We start from the raw sequence: 18,974 nt of genomic DNA on the forward strand, positions 1-18,974 counted from the left end.
GATTTATAACCCAGAAAGCTTATTGTTGTTAATAGGGGAGACTAAAGTGAGGGGGATTCTTGCAGATGTTATAAAGAAACTTACATGAAATATAAGAGTAGAGTTCCTCAATCCATAACTACTTCTGTGTACCTGTACCAAGTCTTTCTTCATGTCTTTTCATCTTAGCTTGATGTTTTTGTGGTGTTCCCACTCTTCCCAGTCACGTTGCAGTTTTGTTCCCTTTCCATTATAGGTTTGGCAATGTTCCCTCCTTATGCATTGAACAGCTGTCGTTGATGTATACCATTCATCAGTATTATTATTATTATTCTCACTGGTTTGTATTTAATAAATAAAATGACCAGTGCTGTGCTGCTGTGGATGTTAATACCTAAACATTGGAGCTGGGAGACTTGAGTTTTGTGTGAGACTTTCCCTTCTTGCAGTTCTGATATTAGAATTGAATTTGTGATAGGAAATCAGAGTTTTAATGCCAGCTGTTAGAAATCTGCAGTGGGTTTTTTGGGGGGTTATTTTAGCTTCTGTGCTTTCAATATCAGGAAAAGTATGGATCTTACTAAATATTGAACATAATCAGATTTATGTAGACAGTACATACATTTCTTTCTCAGAAGTCTGATTATCAGTGTTTTATTTTGGCATATGAAGATATTTATTCTATAACACAATTGATAATTTGAAAGAAATAAGTATGTTCATTAGTCTTAAAATCTGACTTACATGAGTTTTACTTTATTTCAGTTAATTTGCATAGTATACTTCCATACAAAATTGGTTCATGGAAGAACATTTGGTATACAGATACGTCTAAAGGGATTCAGCCTCTAAGGGCAACAAAACATGTTGAAAGAGGGAAGTGTGAAGACTTTCTATTATCTTAGCTTTTTTTTCTCTTGTTTCAGAGTAGAAAGAGAGATTTGATGTTTTGAGAGGTCTGAGGAAGGACTTCTTTTTCTAAGACGTCTGATACCCACTTGCATTGAGACTGAGTAGGAGTTTGTGATGCAATTTTAAATTCCTTTGAAGGTTCCGGTGAGGTGGATTCAGAGTTTCAGCACAACAGTTCTGTGCATTTATTTTGAAATTTGAGCATATAAAATATTGTGTATGTGTTTCTTGGCATCAGGCCAATTATTTCCTAACAATTTCTGAAGCATCTGTGGTATCACTCTCTACAGTTACCTGAAAGGAGGTTGTATTGAGGTGAGTCTGCTCTCAAGTAGCAAGTGATAGGACAAGAGGAGATGGCCTACAAGTTGCACCAGGGAAGGTTTAGATTGGATATTTGGAAAGATTTCTTCACCATAAGGGTTGTCAAGCACTGGAACAGGTTGCCCAGGAAAGTGACTGAGTCACCATCCCTGGAGGTATTTAAAAGATGTGTAGATGTGGCGCTTAGGGACATGGTTTAGTGGTGGGCTGCATTTTAGTGGCAGCTTTGATAATCTTAAAGGTCTTTTCCAGCCTAAATGATTCTATGACATCAGACAGCTTTTGGCTTTGGCCTGGATTTTTACGTTCCTTTAGACTGACAACATGAGGCTCATTTAGAAATGCTTACAGGCCTGTAAATACTTCCTTAGACTAGCAAAAAATCCCTTGTTACAGACATTCAAATTGACTGCAGGGGTAAGGTGTCCTTACATTCTGTATAAAAGCACTTCCCACTTTTCTAACACTTGGACAGGAAATATGAGTGGTGGAGCTATAGCAGTGAAAGTGATTTTTTTTTTTCCTATACCAAATCAAAATATTATGATTTATCTTTGATTGATGGTTCAGAGCCCTGTCTATCGATCTCTTCACAAACTGGATGTGTGTATCTGAAGGAATACATGGCTTATTGGATGCTCTACGCAGTTGGATCATCTATATGGAGCCATTAAGACCATTGTTGCTTGGTTGTAGTTCTGTTTCACTAATTAAAGCATTAACTCGCTCTAAAAGTAGCGATGTGGGACACGGAAATAGAACTTAAAATAGAAATAGAATTTAAACCCCAATGAATTAGTACAGATGTTATAAAGCACAAGTACAGTTTTTGTATACATGTCCCTTTGACATGGGAAGTTCTACTGTTTAGAAAAAAACAAAACAACTAACACACGCACAAAACCCCAAAAGAATTAACACCCCAACCCTCCCCACCCCACCCCACCCACCCCAACAAAAACCCAAACACAGTAACCCCAAAGCGTGGAGAAAATTCCCACATTCTCACCAACATGAACTCCTGAAAGGTAGACATCGAAAATGCAGTGCATACAAATGCATTATATTCTAACTGCTGTTCTGTTCTCCTCCATTTCTGTTCTCTGAGGATATAATTGCAGCGAGTAAGGCAAAACAGGTGATGCTAGCTGAGCCACAGTGAATTACACTTGGCAATGTTTGTCCTTTGAATGCAGGTCCAGACACTGATGGGAAAGCAGAGAAAACTTGGTGAAAACTTATTGTGAAATAAAGCGCAGGAAACTACTAGAAGTCAGTGACAGATGAACATACAGAAAATATTTAAACTGGTCTTTGAAAAAGTTTTTTAATGACCCTGAAGACTAACTTGAGCCTCTTTGCTTTCATCACCACTGTCAGCAGATCATTCATGCACTTGTTAGCCGTGCAGATGAAGCTGGGAAGTGTTCCCCACCACACGTAGGGTTGGGAGAGCGGAGCGCTGCACACACCTACGTTAGGCACTCCCAGCTGCGGAGCCATTCATAGCATCTTCAGAGCAAACTAAAAAAGTGTGTGGGTGAAATAAATATGGCCTGTAAACCAAAAGCATTACACATCTCCTGAGTGCTGTGCCAGGAGCTCGGGAAGAGATGCTGTCCATGGGGCTCGCAGCTCTTGCAAACAGTGCTTGTACAGGCACACTGGCAATGAGGGAGTGCTGAGAAAGATGTGAGCTAACCCTGCTCCGCTTTGGAGGGTTCAACAGGAGACAAATTCTGTCCAGCACTAAGAGAATAGTTAGTGTGTAATGGCAGTGGGAGAGAGAGCATCAAGGGAAAGATTTTAAACTAATTTGAGATTTCAACTGCATAGCTCAGGTATGCTAACATTGTTGTTCCTGGTTTTATACAGATCAGTTAATGGGTTTATTTTTTTGAAATTATCGTTTTAGTTTGAACAGGAAACATCAAGCTGTACTGTGGGGGCAAACTTTATTCATAATAGTCTTAGGGTATTAAGATACCTGTTATGAAGACAGTAATAATGAAGTTTTGCTGATGGGGAAAACTCATTAATTGTGAATCCTCAATTTCACTGAATATTCCAGAATAGAACAAGTGAAATAAGGTGCCCAAGATACCAGTCTGAATAGCTTCTCCCAACTCTGCTGAACTTCATTCTACACTGAGCTAGTGTATATAGCATTATAACCAGTAGTAGACTGCACAGAGCAGGGAGTGGAGGTGAGCAGTGTCCTGCATTTAGAAGGACTCTGGCTGCATGGTCACCACGTTATATTTGCTGTGGAACAGAAGTTTGCTATATGTGGGGGAGTACGGCGCTAAATATTTAATTAGCTGAGGTCATATGTCACCTAAGTGTTCATCAAAGACACGTTCATTTTATGCCTGCACACTCTTACATACTAACTTATGAGTTGGTAAGTGGGCATAAACTGGTAAATTCTGAGATTTTTCTAGAATTGAAATGATCACTTTTAGTCGTTTACAGTTTCTGCTTAAGCAGGACCTGACAAATAGCCTAGCACAGTCAGTGCCACAGTGATGCCCGAAGCATGTCATGAATTTCTTCACAGTGTTAATGTATCTGTAATCATTGTAATGGGTTATGTCAGTAGCAGTGTCTTATTCCCAAAAGTGCAATTGGCGTGGTGCAGGCCTGTGTTATGATAGAGCCCTTGAGATGAGATCGGAAGGCAGGCTTTTTCATTCATTCTAGATTGCTGTAAACTGAAATAGCTACCAGGTAGGTGCTGTCAGCAGCAATTTTTTTCTTCTGGAGAAGAAAATCCGTATTTGCAAATGCCTTTTAAAGTTTGAATATTGGCTTACAGCTGTAATGTGGCTATATTTTAATTGTGCGGTAGAAATGTGCTCAAGTATTTGACAACTTGCTACATTATTGTGGTCAACTGGGCTCTTGACAGACCTTTCCTGCATTTGAAATCTTACAGCAAAGGGAAGTTTAGGAAGAAAAATAACAAGTGTATTTTGTAAGTATAATAGAAATCATAGGACACTTGGATTTCCTTTTTGAAAGGATAGATTGGGAAACAGAACTCGTCTCAATAATAGGACGGTACCTGCTCGGAGGCATAACTGGTGTGATTACCTGCAAATTGTTAGAAAAGATAAGCAAAGAAAACAAACAAAACACCCCAACCACCAAACTGTAGTACAGGCTGAAAGTGTAAACTTGATTGGTGTTTTCCCTTTCAGTTGGCAATTGTAAATCCTCATTTTTGTCCTGATTATGCATTTTCAGTTTAATAAAACTTATAGAATTGCATCTTCTTAAGCGTGATTTCTTGTAAGAGTAGCATGAGAACAATGGGCAAAAATATGCAGAAGACTAATGGTTGGGGGTGTCTTAAATGTTGGGTGACCAAACAAGTATGTATTAAAAGTGGGCAAGTTTCACAGTGTCTTCACTGAATCTAGGAATGCTTTAATGGTGTCCATTTGGGAACAAGAAGTCATTTGAAAACCTTGGCTATGACTGCTTGTATTTTGTGATGTGTTAAAGCAGGAACACCTGTCAGGAAGGAGTCAGTCTCAAGTTTAATTTTATTTTGTTGTTTCACAAAAAGAGTTTCTATTTGTTTAGTGGGACTTGGGGGTTTTGCCATTCATTTAACAGGATTTAATGGTACGCTCAGAATTTAAGTAAATCAGATTGACAGAAGCCTACTTGGTATTCATTTTTTAAAAGGTTGCTTTTCCCATTCTAATTTCTACAGTATTTGTGTAAATAAGTGTCTTGTGAAGATAAAAATCTCAGTCTGTAGTTTAATTGTACAGCGTTATTAAAACAGCTGAAACCACTACTCGGACTGTGACAACTTCAGGGACTGATCTAAGAAAATTTTTAATTACATTGAAAATATGTTTCAAGTAGAACAATTACAGAAGCTGTATCATTTAATATGTAAAAGTTTTATTCAGTCTGTGAAATCTAGCAGTCATGCAGATTCCAACATTGTTAGCAAATCAGTTCCATAGGATTATGAAATATCTCCCTGTGACCTATTCAGATTTGTGTTGAAATATTTATTCATGGTTTGAAACAAGTTTGTTACTGTAGGGCAGACAGAACATGTTATACAAGTGAAGTCAGCTGTATTTTTCATATACCCACGGCGTAACACAAATTGATAGCTTTGATACCAGCCTTTGTACTTGATTGATGTATATTTGTTTTGGCAGGGGTGTTGCCTTAGATATTGTCCTTCTTCCCCTCCCACGGTCTCTCCCATTGGCTTTTGTACCCAGTTCCCTGCTCAGCGTAACCACAGTGGTACAGTGCAGCTGTCGGGGCACCGCTGGGCTGGAGCAGGCACCTGGGAGTAGGAGGCAAGGGATGCCTCAGCTGGCACTTGTGCTGCGAGAAATGAACATCAAACGATGTCTGTATTTCATCTGAAATCAAGTACTTAGATCTGTAGAAGGATTTTGCATAAGTGCAAACTAAGGATTGCTATTTATCATTATTGCCTTTTTCATCTTCATGTTATTTTAACATAATCAGAATAATCTTTGAAGTTAGCGAAGGTACTGGTTTTTTCCCATTATATAACTGGCCAAGGTAAAGCACAAAGCAACAAAGTAACCTACCTAAGATCAGGCTATTCTGTATCAGAGCCAGAAACAGAACCCAAATTTCTCTTTGCTTTGTATTTCAAATTCTGGAAATTTTTTCTTTCCCTTAGGGGGAAAAAAAAAAGGCATTTACACATATCTAATGTATGCAGTCGTGTGCCCTCATACAAGATACAGTTATCTATCTGAAGAAGGTCACTCCAGCTGATGCCTTGGAAACAGAAGCTGCATGTCGGTGGAGATTATTGATCTTGCTAGGGTCCTCCTGAGGTTAAAGCCTTTATCTCCTCACTGGGTCATTCTCACTGTTTCAGCTTCTTACCCTGCTGAGTGCTGGCCATGCCTCTGTCTCCTCCTGACTGCTCTGTTGGGCTTGTCAGGTTTCTGCAGCCTTTTCTGTCCTTAATTTCCTTCTGCTCAAGGATGTCCCCAAACAGCTGCATCTCATATCTGTGAAGTATCTTTGAGAAGCAGATTCTTTTGCCCAGAAGCCAGCTGAATCTCCATTTAAGCAGGGATAGGGTTAGAGGGAAATAGCCCCTGCTAAAGCCTCTCAGCTGGGGAGGAAAGACAGCTCTCAGCAGGAACAAGGAGAGGTTCAGCTGCTCTGCTGGCCACCTCTGCTCACCGACATGGACACGGGATTGCAGCAGAGAGAGCGGCGTCTTCAGTGATGACCCGGTGCTGGATGGGAGCTGAGCGAGGAGTGGGAGTGAGAGGGACTGAGAGCTGCTGATGCTGACTGAATGAGAGTGCCTAAGGGAGAAGAAGGGAAGATACTGCTCACTGTGTTCCTCAGGGACCCTGGTGCGAGATAGGAGGGGGATTTTTGGCTGACCTCAGCTTCCTGCTTTTTGCTTCATCACTCAGTTCCTTCCAACAGTAATTTCATCTGGGAAATACCTGGTAAGGCAAAGTACAGTGTTAGAGGGTGGAGAAATGTAACGATTACCGTTACCTTAAAGTTACAAAAGTCTTAAAATATTTAAGTCCTAAAAAGAGAATCTGGTAAAAGTTAGAAATTATGTGGCCATGTAGAGAAGATGATTGGGGAAAATGGGAATGAGGGAGGATTAATGGGAAAACGGGACATGTGCTTTCATGTTAGACTTTGTCCTTCTAAATCATAGAATCATTTAGGTTTGGAAAAGTCCAGCTGTTAACCCAGGACTGCCAATTCCATCACTAAATCATGTCCCCAGGCACTGCATATATGTGTTTTTTAAACACTTCCAAGGGTGATGATTCTACCACTTCCCTGGGCAGCTGTTCCAATGCTTGACCACCCTTTCAGTGAAGGATTTTTTTCCTGATATCCAATCTAAACCTCCCCTGGTGCAACTTGAGGCTGTTTCCCCTTGCCCTGTTGCTTGTTATCTGGGAGAAGAGACCAACCCCCACCTGCCTACAGCCTCCTGTCAGGTAGTTGGAGAGAGCAGTAAGGTCCCCCCGAGTCTTCTCCTCTCCAGACTAAACAAGCCCAGTTCCCTCAGATGTTCCTCATAAGACTTGTGGTCTAGACCTTCCCCAGCTTCATTGCCTGTCTCTGGACACACTCCAGCACCTCTGTGTCTTGTGGTGAGGGGCCCAAAACTGAACACGGCATTTGAGGTGCGGCCTCACCAGTGCCACGTGCAGGGGGACAATCACTGCCCTGGCCCTGCTGGCCACACTGTTTCAGATACAAGCCAGGATGCCGCTGGGCTTCTTGGCCACCTGGGCACACGGCTGGCTCATGTTCAGCAGACCGTCACCCAGCACCCCCAGGCCCTTTCCCACCAGGCAGCTTCCCAGCCGCTCTGCCCCAGGCCTGCAGCGCTGCGTGGGGCTGGTGTGAGCCCAGCGCAAAACCTGGCAGCTCTCCCTGTTGAGCCTCATGCAACTGGCCTTGGCCCATCGGTCCGGCCTGTCCAGATCCCCCTGCAGAGCCTTCCTGCCCTCCAGCAGATCAACACTCCCACCCAGCTTGGTGTCATCTGCCAGCTTCCTGAGGGTGCGCTCGATCCCCTCATCCAGATCGTTGGTAAAGACATTAAACAGGACTGGCCGCAGCACAGAGCCCTGGGGAACACCGCTTGTGACCGGCCACCAGTCAGATGTAGCTCCATTCGCCACCACTTTTTGGGCTCAGCCATCCAGCCGGTTTTTTATCCAGTGCAGCGTACACCCATCCAAGCCATGAGCAGCCTGTTTCTCCAGGAGATGCTGCGGGAGATGGTGTCAAAGGCTTTACTAAAGTCCAGGTAGACACCATCCACAGCCTTCCCCTCATCCACTAGGTGGATTGTCTTGTTGCAGAACACCACGATAGGAGGAGCTGGAGCAGATGCATACCTTTTGGAATACCACGAGTGTTATTTGAATTGGCATTGGCCAGACAAACACAACCTTTAGTAACCATCAATGTTTCTAAAATGTCAGACAGGTTTAACTCACAGCTCTGTAGCACATGCCTTTTACAATTACAAAACCTTCTATGTGCAAGAAGGTACACTATACTGAGTTGTGCTGAAAGTATAGAAAAATACTCTTGAATTAAGGTAAGTAGGAAGAGCTGAGTTTTGGTACTAAAATATTTGCTACACTTGAGGATTACAGTTGAGGATTACAGTATTAAGCTGATTTAGGACTTTAGATCTGAAGTACTAGGACATAAACCAGAAGTGTAATGAAAGTTTTTTTTCAGAACTCTTTCTCACCCTGTTTTTATTGATTTTGAATTTTTACTTGAACAGGTAACTTGTCTAAAGTTGTGTTATAATTCAGATTCCATTGCATGTTTAGGGAAATGATTTTGAAATAAACACCCCATACAGTCGTGTCCATTAAATCAGTGCATTTTTCATTGCCTGCTGAGAAGGTTGACAGAAAAAAATATATTCCTGAACCTCAGTCAGTGGTGTGCAGTTTTAGTGACAGGACATCAGCCCTCTGTGTACATGGCGGCGCAGGGCTGGTGGCCGGCAGACGCAGCATCATGCCTCCGTGCTGGGGCTGGCTCCGTTGGGTAGAGACCGCTCCTCCGGGGTGCCCCCAGCACCCTGCTTTGGCTTGGCACAGCCTTCCCACCAAGGAAGTGGCTGGCGAGGGGGGGACATGGGTTTGTGGGAGCGAGGGGAGAGCGACCGGTTGGTAGACAGAATTCCTGGGCTTCAGATCTCTGGAAGATGTGAAAAATGCAGGCAGAGCTGCCATTTCTAAAAGGTTTGGGGGGGTTTGTTTGTTTGCTCACCCATATAAAAATAGGAGTTTCAGTCTTTTGATGTCATTTTTTGGGCTCTATTTTTAGTGCTTGGGAACGTTACAAATGTGAAATATTTAGCTGTTGAGCCTATTGAATTTAAAATAACTTAAAATAGCTTTGAAGAGGCTTTCTGAAGCACTTCTTTTTTTTTTTTTCCAGTTGCAGTACATGCATTATTTGATCCAGTGTTTTTACAGAGGCTGAAAGAGTGCCATTATGTTAAAGCCAGTGGTACCATTTGGTTTGATAAGGAGGAAGTCCTGTTGGTCCAAGATCAGTATAAGGAGATAATGTAAATTTTTTTTCAGCTTTTATATTAAAAAGCATTTTTCTGACTATTTTATTTTGATATTGAAGCCCAATACGTTATTAAGCGCCTAAATTAACTTTCCATTAAGCTTGAAGGCAAGGTTGAGGTGTACTCAAATGCAGTTTTGCCTCTAAAAGAAAAATATTTCTTTTATCTCTGTAGTATCCCAGGTATTTATTGATATATAAGGAACTTCAGAAAGATAATCTAAATTTGGGGTTGGTTTTGAGTTGTTATTCATTATACATACATCATGATTATAAGGATCTGTTCAGTAGTATAAGAAATTACACTGAAGGTGCCCAAACTCGCAGAATAAAAAGGTAGAAAGGGAAGTTGTATGGGTGTTTTACCAGCTCAGAAATTACTTCTTTACAAATGTGACAAGCTGCTAATTCACCTCTCCATCTAGTCATTAAAGACAGAACCCTTAGGGATGGCATAACCCACTTTACTGCCAAAGAAATTACCACACATGCTTAATTTTTAAGTTTCATGTATCCATGCAGCCTTCAGTTGCGAAACAAGCAAAAAAGGCAGATGTAATACCCACAGCCTGGCTCTGGATCAGGTGTTTGGTGGCAGCTGGTACCCCAGAGGAGGATGGATTCCACCTGTCAGGCTGCCTGGCCACAAGGGCAGTGGGAGAGCCCTTGTCTTCAAGACACAGCCCAAAAGGTGAAATCTAAACAGCATTTTCTTCAGCAGATTTTTAAAGAGAGATCTGCCCACTGAAACTGCCATCACGAATGACTGCCTTCTGTGTGTAACAGGATTCCTCTGGAGCATACTATGGAAAATAAATTTTACAGCCCAAGCTGTATGATGTTTTGAGGCATTCTCTGAGGAGGCAGACAGAACCTGTGATGCATCGCTGCCAGGTCATGATGTTACTGTAAGTCTCATGAGAATCTGGTGCTTTCTTACAGCTCAGGTTCCATACAGCGATGCAATTGTGTGAAAAATGAATTAAAATTTTAGCTCTCCTGATGTGGAGAGAAACATGAAAAGATGTGTCGTAAAGGACACTTCATGACAAGAAGTGTATAGCATTTTATATAAAAAGTTAAAATTGGTCAAATACGATGATGCTAAGTGCAAAGTGGAAACATTTTGGTGACTGTTTAAATCTTCTCTTCAAATAACGGAACAATGAGAACTAAGTGCAAATTTTCTGCTTCATCTAAGCCAATAGACTAGAAACCAGGGATTTGCTCTTAAGTCCAGGGAAAACATCCGTTTTCAGTTATGAAAGAAAATTGCCTTTGGGTTACTGGTTGGCAGGATTATTTTGTTAAAAGAATGTTGCACCATCTCCCACAAAAAATACAGTTCCTGTTGTGCTTTTCACCTGCGTTAGCACTGAGTCCTCCGCCCTCTTCCACAGAAGTTTTCTTGCTAACTGCATTGTGCATTCCGGTGCCTCCAAAAATTGTATGTGAAATAACGTTTCTCACCTTAATGGTTTAAATATTGGAGGTGGTCGCTTGATAGGTGTCAGATATTTACATTTTAGACTATCTTATTACAAAATTTGGACATGGATTTTAATTTTATTAATAGTTTGTCACGCGCTTACAGAAGAATGCATCCTCATTTCAAATGTGCAGGCTCATACATCAGAACTGGGATAATAGTTGTTTTAAAACTATAAATATTTTTTTTTATGTATATGTTCTTGTGCCTATAAAAGCTTAGGTGAATGGCTAAAGTTGTTAAATGAAATGCTGGGGTTTTTTCCTTTCATCATTCTCACCTGTGCATAGGTTTAATGGAAAACTAGCAATAGCTCCTGCTGGACCTTCATTGTAAAGGTCTGTAGAATATAACTTCAAGGTATTCTGACCTTGTAGTTCCAGCTTAACTGAAAATGTGCGCTTGAATGCATTGAGTTATATTGGTGTGTGATTGAGATTCTTGTTTACATATGTGAAATCTGACACATGTCCATGGTATCTAAAAGGCTACTAACATATTTCTTAATTTTGAGTTCTCTGCTTTTTTTTTTTTTTTCCACATTTTGTTTCCTGCACTGAATGAATTTAAGATTTACGTAAAATAATTCAAGTTGTTTTGGTATAGTGTTTATATTGGAGGCTTTCTTGTCATTTACTCTAGCATGATGAAGACTGAACTCTCTTGCTGTGGGACAGTGGGTCAGGAATGAGGTAGTGGTCAGCTGGTTGGAAAGAAATGTTGATTACTATCCAGAAAAGAGGAGAAAAAAGACCCGATGAGGTGGTTTGGTTTGGTTAGAATGCGCTGCTAGAGCACAGTAAGGGACGAGGGCTTCTTTTACACTTTGTAGATTTCTAGGACACGTTTGGTACAAGCTATGTGTAGACACAACAGATAAACAGATTTTGATTGAGATCTGTGGGCGCTTGGAAAATATTGCTAATTGTATGCTTTTTCAAAGGACTGTGATCTTATCGCTGTCATGACAGTTGTGCAGGGCTTCTATGAAAAGAAATGCGACTTTAAAAGCAAGTAGAATTAATTATACTTGAAAAGTCTCTTTTCCAATCTGCAGAGCACATTTGCAGTCATCTGCAGCTTGAAGGCCACGTTGCCCCCACACTTCAGCCTTCATCGCGCTGTGCTGATGACTGAACCGTAAGGTTTCCCCTCATGCTTCTGATCTCATCCTCAGTATCATTAAGATTCCTTAATGGAAAAGCAACTTCTGCAACAGATTGGTAATGAACATATTGAATCTATCACATCAAAGAAATAGTTGTAGGATGGCGTGAAGACTGCTTCTTTTTAAAGTGATCTGTAGATCTTTGAGTCCCTGTGTAATTTTACTGGCTTTGATCAGAGTCCATACAGCTGTAGTTGTTTTGAAGAATCAGATGTTATTGTTGTGCTGTGGAGGTTAAAGGGTTCTGTTTTCCTTACTTGCTGGAGACTAACATTGCTACTTACTTGGTGATATGGCAAGTTAAAAAAATACTAATATTTTGGTACCTATCAGCTGTAAGACCACTTGGCTTCTGATACATTGATACCAGAAATTCTGTGGGAACGAAGGTAATTATTTTTAAAACTGATCTTCATTATATAGAATAATTGTATGTTTCTCTAAAATGTTTTTATACAATGTGTATCTAAACTTAAACACACGCATATTTTCTAGAATTATTTACTACTTTGTGACAGATACACAGCTGTGAGTCATTTACATGAAGAGTAGCAGATTTCTAAAAATGGAATGAAAAGCTATAATAGCAATATAGAGATCTTGTGGGAATTTGTGTGCAAATGTCCTTTATTATATGATCACCCCCATATAAATACATAGCATTGAAACAACATTTCAAAGCCTAAGGTTTCATACCAGAGTGTTTAAAGATTAGAAACAATGTCGTTGCTTGCACAGTTTTAAGGCCAACTCCTCGTGTGTGTTTGTGTTGTGATACTGCCTTTAATTATACAATCAAATTTTTCCCCATGGGATGCCTAGTTTTTCAGTAGGGCTAACACTCAGCGCCTTGTCTTGTGGCTGCCTTAAGATGTCTCATCATAATGATGATTGCTATGGTGTCGCGGGGAGCTCTGTGGCCATCATGGTGTAGCATCGTTGGTCTAGCAGTAGAGAGTAGTTTTCAGGACAGCTTTCAGGCGCTGTAAGGAGGAGAGTATCCTTCCTTCTCTTCATTTCCCGTTCTATTCACTCCGTACCTTGTAATTTTAGTAGTAGTATCAGGAGCAACAATCTGCTGAATGGTGGAGTAGGAAATGTGAAAGCTCTGCATGAGTTCCTCACGGTTTGTCAGTTAGGCTGGAGTAATTTACCTTCACAGCACAGAATCTGGTGCTTGAACTGACACAGTAATGTCAGTAGTAGGGGATTAGTTGATGCTTTATCAGGGATGGCCACAGAGGGAAGATATATTGGGGTGGAGAGAGCTAAGAGGGGGTGGCTGTCTGTGGGTTTTACAGTATTTGCTAATGGGAAAGGAAGATAGAGGAATTAGCATCCTCTTTCTGGCTCCCAGGGAAGAGTTCTGTATGTTTACAGAGTCTTTTGCCATTGGCTGTTGTTACCTGGTTTGGTCTCAAGTTTTCTCTGACTTCTCAAAACTTTCTTTGCTAATAGGATAAATTCTAATTTTAAAGCAGAGAAACAGAAAACATATAAAAAAGGCTTTAAATTTTAACAGTTGAACTACAGAGTAATAAACAAAGCTTTTTCAAGCATAAGCACGAGTTGGAATACTTTTGCATTAATATTACAAGCTTATATCTATAGCAGAAAAGTTAATTTGAAGGAAGAATATTATTCCTCCTGATGCTGTTAGCACTGCCAGCTTTCTTCATTCTGTGTCAATCCTGTGGAAGGTTCGGAAGGCAGCAGTAGACAACCTCCATGTGTGGCAACATGGAAGCTTAATTTAAAAAAAAATAAAAATGAGCAAAGATATTGTATAAGTGCTTGGAAACTATTGTGGCAGTGATGCCTGAGAGAGAGAAATCTTGAATGTGGTAGAAGTGCCTGCAGGGAGTATCTGAAGTGCAGGGCTGGGTTCAGCCAGATGACTCACTTCTGAGTACTAGAAGCATTACCCTTCATAGTGTGCTCTGAAATACTTTCTCAATTATTTGTGTGTACCTTCAACAAAATTCTCTCTGTACACAGGAGCTGTTATGTTTGGGTTTTTGGAACCAGAAAACAAGCTCTTTATTGATGGTGAGGTCAGGACGCTTCTGGGAATGGTGGCTTGTTGTTTACCAGCTGCTCCCCAGCCAGAAGGAGGTCGTCTCATTTTTAATACGAGTCGAGCTTTGTTTCTTTTTCTTATTTAGGGGGAAAAATCAAGGGAAAAAAAAAAAGACTTATGCTTTTTGCTCTGATATTTCTTTGTGATGGGATTGGTGGACTTCAGAAAAATATTGACTAGTATCAGAATTACTGGCAGAAATGTTTCAGGGTAGAAGTGTGTATGTGCTGAGTGCCTTCTGAATGGCATCCTCACAGTACTGCTTGAAGAGTGGGTAGTCCTGTGAGTGGTACTCTCCCTTTCCCATCCAAGTGGGATAAGAAGTTGGCTCTTACGGTGTTCCAGGCCTTACAACAGTTTCTGTTGGTTTTAATTTTTTTGTTTTGTCAGGTTTTGTTTTAGATCAGGGAGCCTAAGTGGAAGTTGGAAATAAAAACCTCACACATAAATAGCAGTGAAACAAGCAACTGCACTAACCTCTGCTTTCAGCAACAGTAACATAAACTTGAGGAAGCTTTTCTGATACTTAATGCATACAAGCGTAGGTGGAATTTGGCTCAGCCGTCAACTCCTCAGTCACTGGATTTTCTAGAGTCTGCAGCTAATTCTGCTCAGCATATGCTATTGATTTTTTTATGCTATACATTGGTTTGGGAATTAATATTCAGACACCAGTCTTCCCAGTCTGAAATTTGACACTGGTGTTTGACAGCTTGTTCATCGTTCAGTTTGCATTTGTCACTGAAGAAATGCCCAAATATTGGTAATGATCCCAGAAACTCAAATGCGGTGGTTGAATAGTAGTTACGTATGTTTAAAGTCAATTTGTACTATGACATGATGAAAAAATACTGAAGGTGTGGGGCAGCTGTCTTGGCATTTTGTACATAAACTTCAAAACCAGAGTCCACTGGTTTGGGAATGGGGTTGTTAACTGTTTCAGACCAACAAAGTCTTCAGAAAAATCTTTGTTTGTGCTCTGTGATGCATCTAGAACTACTGATAAGAAGTGAGATATCAAATAAATTTTCATGTTCAATTTCCTGATCATAAGCATTCATGGGTTTTTTGGACAGGACTATGTTCATGGAAGAAAACATGCAATTTGCATAGGTGTGTGTTTTACATGCCTATTTAAAAAGTGCCTTGCTTGAAGGTCAGTAATTACTTTTATTGACCCACACTGATGTGCCCTCTGGTGAGTTAATTAAAATGCATCTCCAGTTAATACCAAGAGAAATACGGCTTGTGTGCTTATGTATATGTATAATAAAATATGCAGTATTTTACGTAAAAATAGATAAAAGAGGAAATGTGAACCTCGAAGAGTGCCTGGAGAGGTCCTTTCAGGTTTTGGCTTTGCTAGCATTTCTCGTACAGGCATTTAAAAGGCAAGGCTGGTGAAATATATCCGAAGAAAGAGATGGATTGAAAACCTGAATTATTTAATAAGACTCTAGTTAAGCTTTGGAAGGTTTTAAAACTGGGTCAATAAGTGACATATCTTTTTTGTTCTATTTAAGAAAGTTTGATAATCTGACAACATCAGAAGTTATTAGTCATACAAAGCAGATAGATAGCAGATAGATGGCAGATAGAAACAATACTTTGTGGGGGTTTTGGGGCCATCTGGGCTTTTTGTTACAGTGTTTCGTGCATTTCTTCTTATGTAGATTTACAAGTAAAAGACAGTAAGGTTGTCCTTGCTGGGAAATGACTGGCCATCATATGCAGCGTTTTACCCACTTGTATTGTTTTGAGCTGCATGTTACCACTCCATTGAGATGTTCAGTTGCCCTTATTAAGAAATTTGTATTTATTCTTAAAATAAATGTTGCTCAACAACCTGATAACAGTAACTCACCCTGTAGGACAGACTTTGCTTTTGGAATATTGACAACATTATTTTTAAATGTTTATAAGAATCAAAAATTGGTTCGAGATAAGCCAATCTAAGATTTAAGAAACAACTTTGCTTTAAAAAAACCTAAAACATTCTTTCCTGTTGAAAGCCAAGGGAGCGCTCTGAGGTTACCTGGCGGCTGCACGGCTACCCCCTAAATAGAAAGAGCCCCCAGAGGGGATGGTCTGTCAAGGAAGGAGAAAGCAATGGTCCTTTTTCTCTGCATGTTTTTCTACAGCTGATCGGCACAAAACGTTGTTATTTGGAGATTTTCTAGTGGCTCTGCAGCCTGCATAATGCCACCATTCACAAGCTTCTAAGGGGAGAAAGAGCAAGTGTGCCAGTGCAGCCAGACCTGCTAAATAACCAGTGTTGCTGATGCCCTTGCCCTGGGCCGTGCTAGCAGTGGAAGAACAGCAAGATCCTGTTCCAGGGTAGAAGAGGCATGTTGTTAACCCTTTGTACAAAGAGCTAAAGTAGAGCAATCAGACTTGGGTTTCAGATAGCATTTGATAAACAGTGGTGATGGGAAGGTTGCCGATGGCTGCACTCTAGGTCTGTTATCAAAGAAAATAGAGCTGAGATTACAGCAAAAAGCTCAGCCCCTCAAAACCTGCATTTTCTTAGTATATGCTATGCACTATCTTGAACTGATGCAAAAGTCCGCCACATTTAATATCTATTTTAAAAGATAAGCCAATAAAATGTAAACTCCATTCACAAAAATTAGTAATTTCCTTGCCAACAGTTATTCAGCTTCTTACACTTGTGTATTATTTCATATAACTTTGTATGATGTAAGTTTCCTTTATGATGTTTTTTAATATATATGTGTGTGTGTGTGTATGTTTTGAATTCAGCATTTGGAGGAGAATTGTAACGTGTTTCTTTTAATCTCCTTGCAAAGAAAGTCACAACACTTCTTCCTCAGTACAGTGCTCTGTGGCAATAGCTGCTTTTCTTGGTGAAACTTATTTTATCAGAATCAGTAGCGCTGGTATTTCTTTTGACTGAACAAATTTAAATGTGATGGTGTTGGGATTATCACAAGCTGCTTCTTATTTAAAGGATTTATCAGATATAAGCTGCATGTTATTTTTGGTGGGTGATTTTTCACATACTTCTATCACAGCTGAAACTCTCTGGTTATTTTCTTTTACCAGCTTTTTATTATTTCCTCTTAACATTATGCTTATGTAAAAGTGGAAGCTGTTGTCTTACAAATTTGCTTTCTCTTCTTATCTGGTTCTCTTGTGTCTGTCCACACTGGGAATTGGAATAAATTAATCATGTTTAATTTATCTTAAATGCAGTTCAAGTGAAGTAAATTTGTCAGTTTATTCAGCTAGTGTAGACTGGGATAAATTGTATTGCAGTCTCACCTAAAAGTTTACCCAATGTTTAAGCCTCGTGTGCATTTTATATTTTGTGGTTTTAGCATAGTTAGGGCTCATTACAGTCTTTTAAGGATACTTTTAGCAATATATAAGACAAGTTTAGACATGGTTCCCAAACTTGGTTTTGAAGCCAAAGTAAATGAGGCCTTGTAGTGCCACATTCCAGTGATTCTGACATCAGAGGAATATCTGCAGTAATAAATTTTTATAGTAAAGTCGCTGAATTTTTATATGGCTGCAAGAAGCAAGACTGGAGTCTGACATGGAGAAGGATTAAGCTAACCATTCAAGACACTAACAGATCTTTTTCATGAAAACTTTTTCCCCCTGTGGGAAAAAAAGCAACAACCAAGATATATTTTGACAAAAATCAAATGTTAATTTAAAAAAAGGCTCAATAAAACTGGTTATTTAATCTTGTTTAGGTTTTTATTACTGTTTCAGGTTTCCTGATACTCTGCTGCAGGTTTCCTGATATTCTGCTGCAGTCTGTGGAGGTATCTCTGTCCTTTTTTAAATTAAGGAGTGAGAATTATGCTAAAAATTATCTTGAGCACTGAACAAATTAAAACCACAAAATATTTTTGAAATATTTGCACAAATCGACTTGTATCTAATGTATGTTGTAGATATTTGAATACAATAATCAGTTTTCATCATACTTGCAGCACTATTAGCAACCATTTTTGAGATTTTCATTCGGGGAAAAGTAATAAAAAAACCCAACTTGTAAATGTTACAAACCTGACTCATACCGGGGAACTGGATTGTGGCACAGATAGCAGAGCAGGAGTGCATCGACTTGGCCTTGTGTGGCTGGGCTGAACTTTGCCAGCTAGATAGAACATTCACTTTCTGCTGTTGGTGCCTCTCTATGGTGGCAAAGAAAGGCTGGGAAGAGCTGCTGACACACGGGTGCTCAGCTGTGTTTGGGCCGATCCGCTCTTTTGACATCCCTAGGTTTTAATAAGAAAGTGTGCAATGTTTTACAACCCAGAGTACAATTTTTTTTTCTCATTTTTGTAATAACAATTACATGTTTTATATTGCTGATTCTTTCATATTTATAATTAAAGTCTTCATCTTGTTTTCTTTCAGATTCTTCTCATTCTTTTCATCGAGATGAGACTATAGTTATTGCCCTTGCATCTGTGTCTGTACTGGCTGTTTTGATTGCTGCTCTGTTCTTTGGATACAGGATGCTTGCAGGTAGGGTTTAACAATCCTATTTTATTTTTTTAAAGATTGTTCTTTTGACTGTTTCTCAAATTTATACTTATGTCTTCTGTTCTCCCCAGTCCCTATTATACGCTTGTACATAACACTCCCTTCTCTCCCCTCTGACACTTTATGGTGATAGCCCATTCATAACAGACCAGAGAGATTTATCATTTCTCCAAGCTGGCATTTTGGGACCCATTTTTCTTCCACAAATTCTCTGCTCAGCACAGCTTAATTGAGATTGTGGGCATGCTTTACAGTTATTGCCAGTGACATTCAATTATCAAAATAGTTGTGTAGCAGATAGCCTTAAGTTTGTAGCTATCAGCACCTTCACTGCTGATTTACTGACTCCAAAAAGATTTTACAGGGTTCCT

General features: G+C 39.9%; 1 protein-coding gene across 4 annotated transcripts in view; it reads left to right on the plus strand.

Annotated features, from left to right (window-relative positions):
* The window catches only part of BMPR2 (bone morphogenetic protein receptor type 2), a 109,628-nt gene that overhangs the window by 63,823 nt on the left and 26,831 nt on the right, over positions 1–18,974 (plus strand). For all 4 annotated transcript variants that reach the window (XM_056348490.1, XM_056348493.1, XM_056348492.1 and 1 more), the window contains exon 4: positions 18,475–18,585. In XM_056348490.1, the coding sequence (XP_056204465.1) occupies positions 18,475–18,585 (111 nt within the window). The remainder of the gene's footprint in view (positions 1–18,474; positions 18,586–18,974) is intronic.

Source organism: Falco biarmicus, chromosome 8 (genome assembly GCF_023638135.1).
Source record: "Falco biarmicus isolate bFalBia1 chromosome 8, bFalBia1.pri, whole genome shotgun sequence".
NCBI lineage: Eukaryota > Metazoa > Chordata > Aves > Falconiformes > Falconidae > Falco > Falco biarmicus.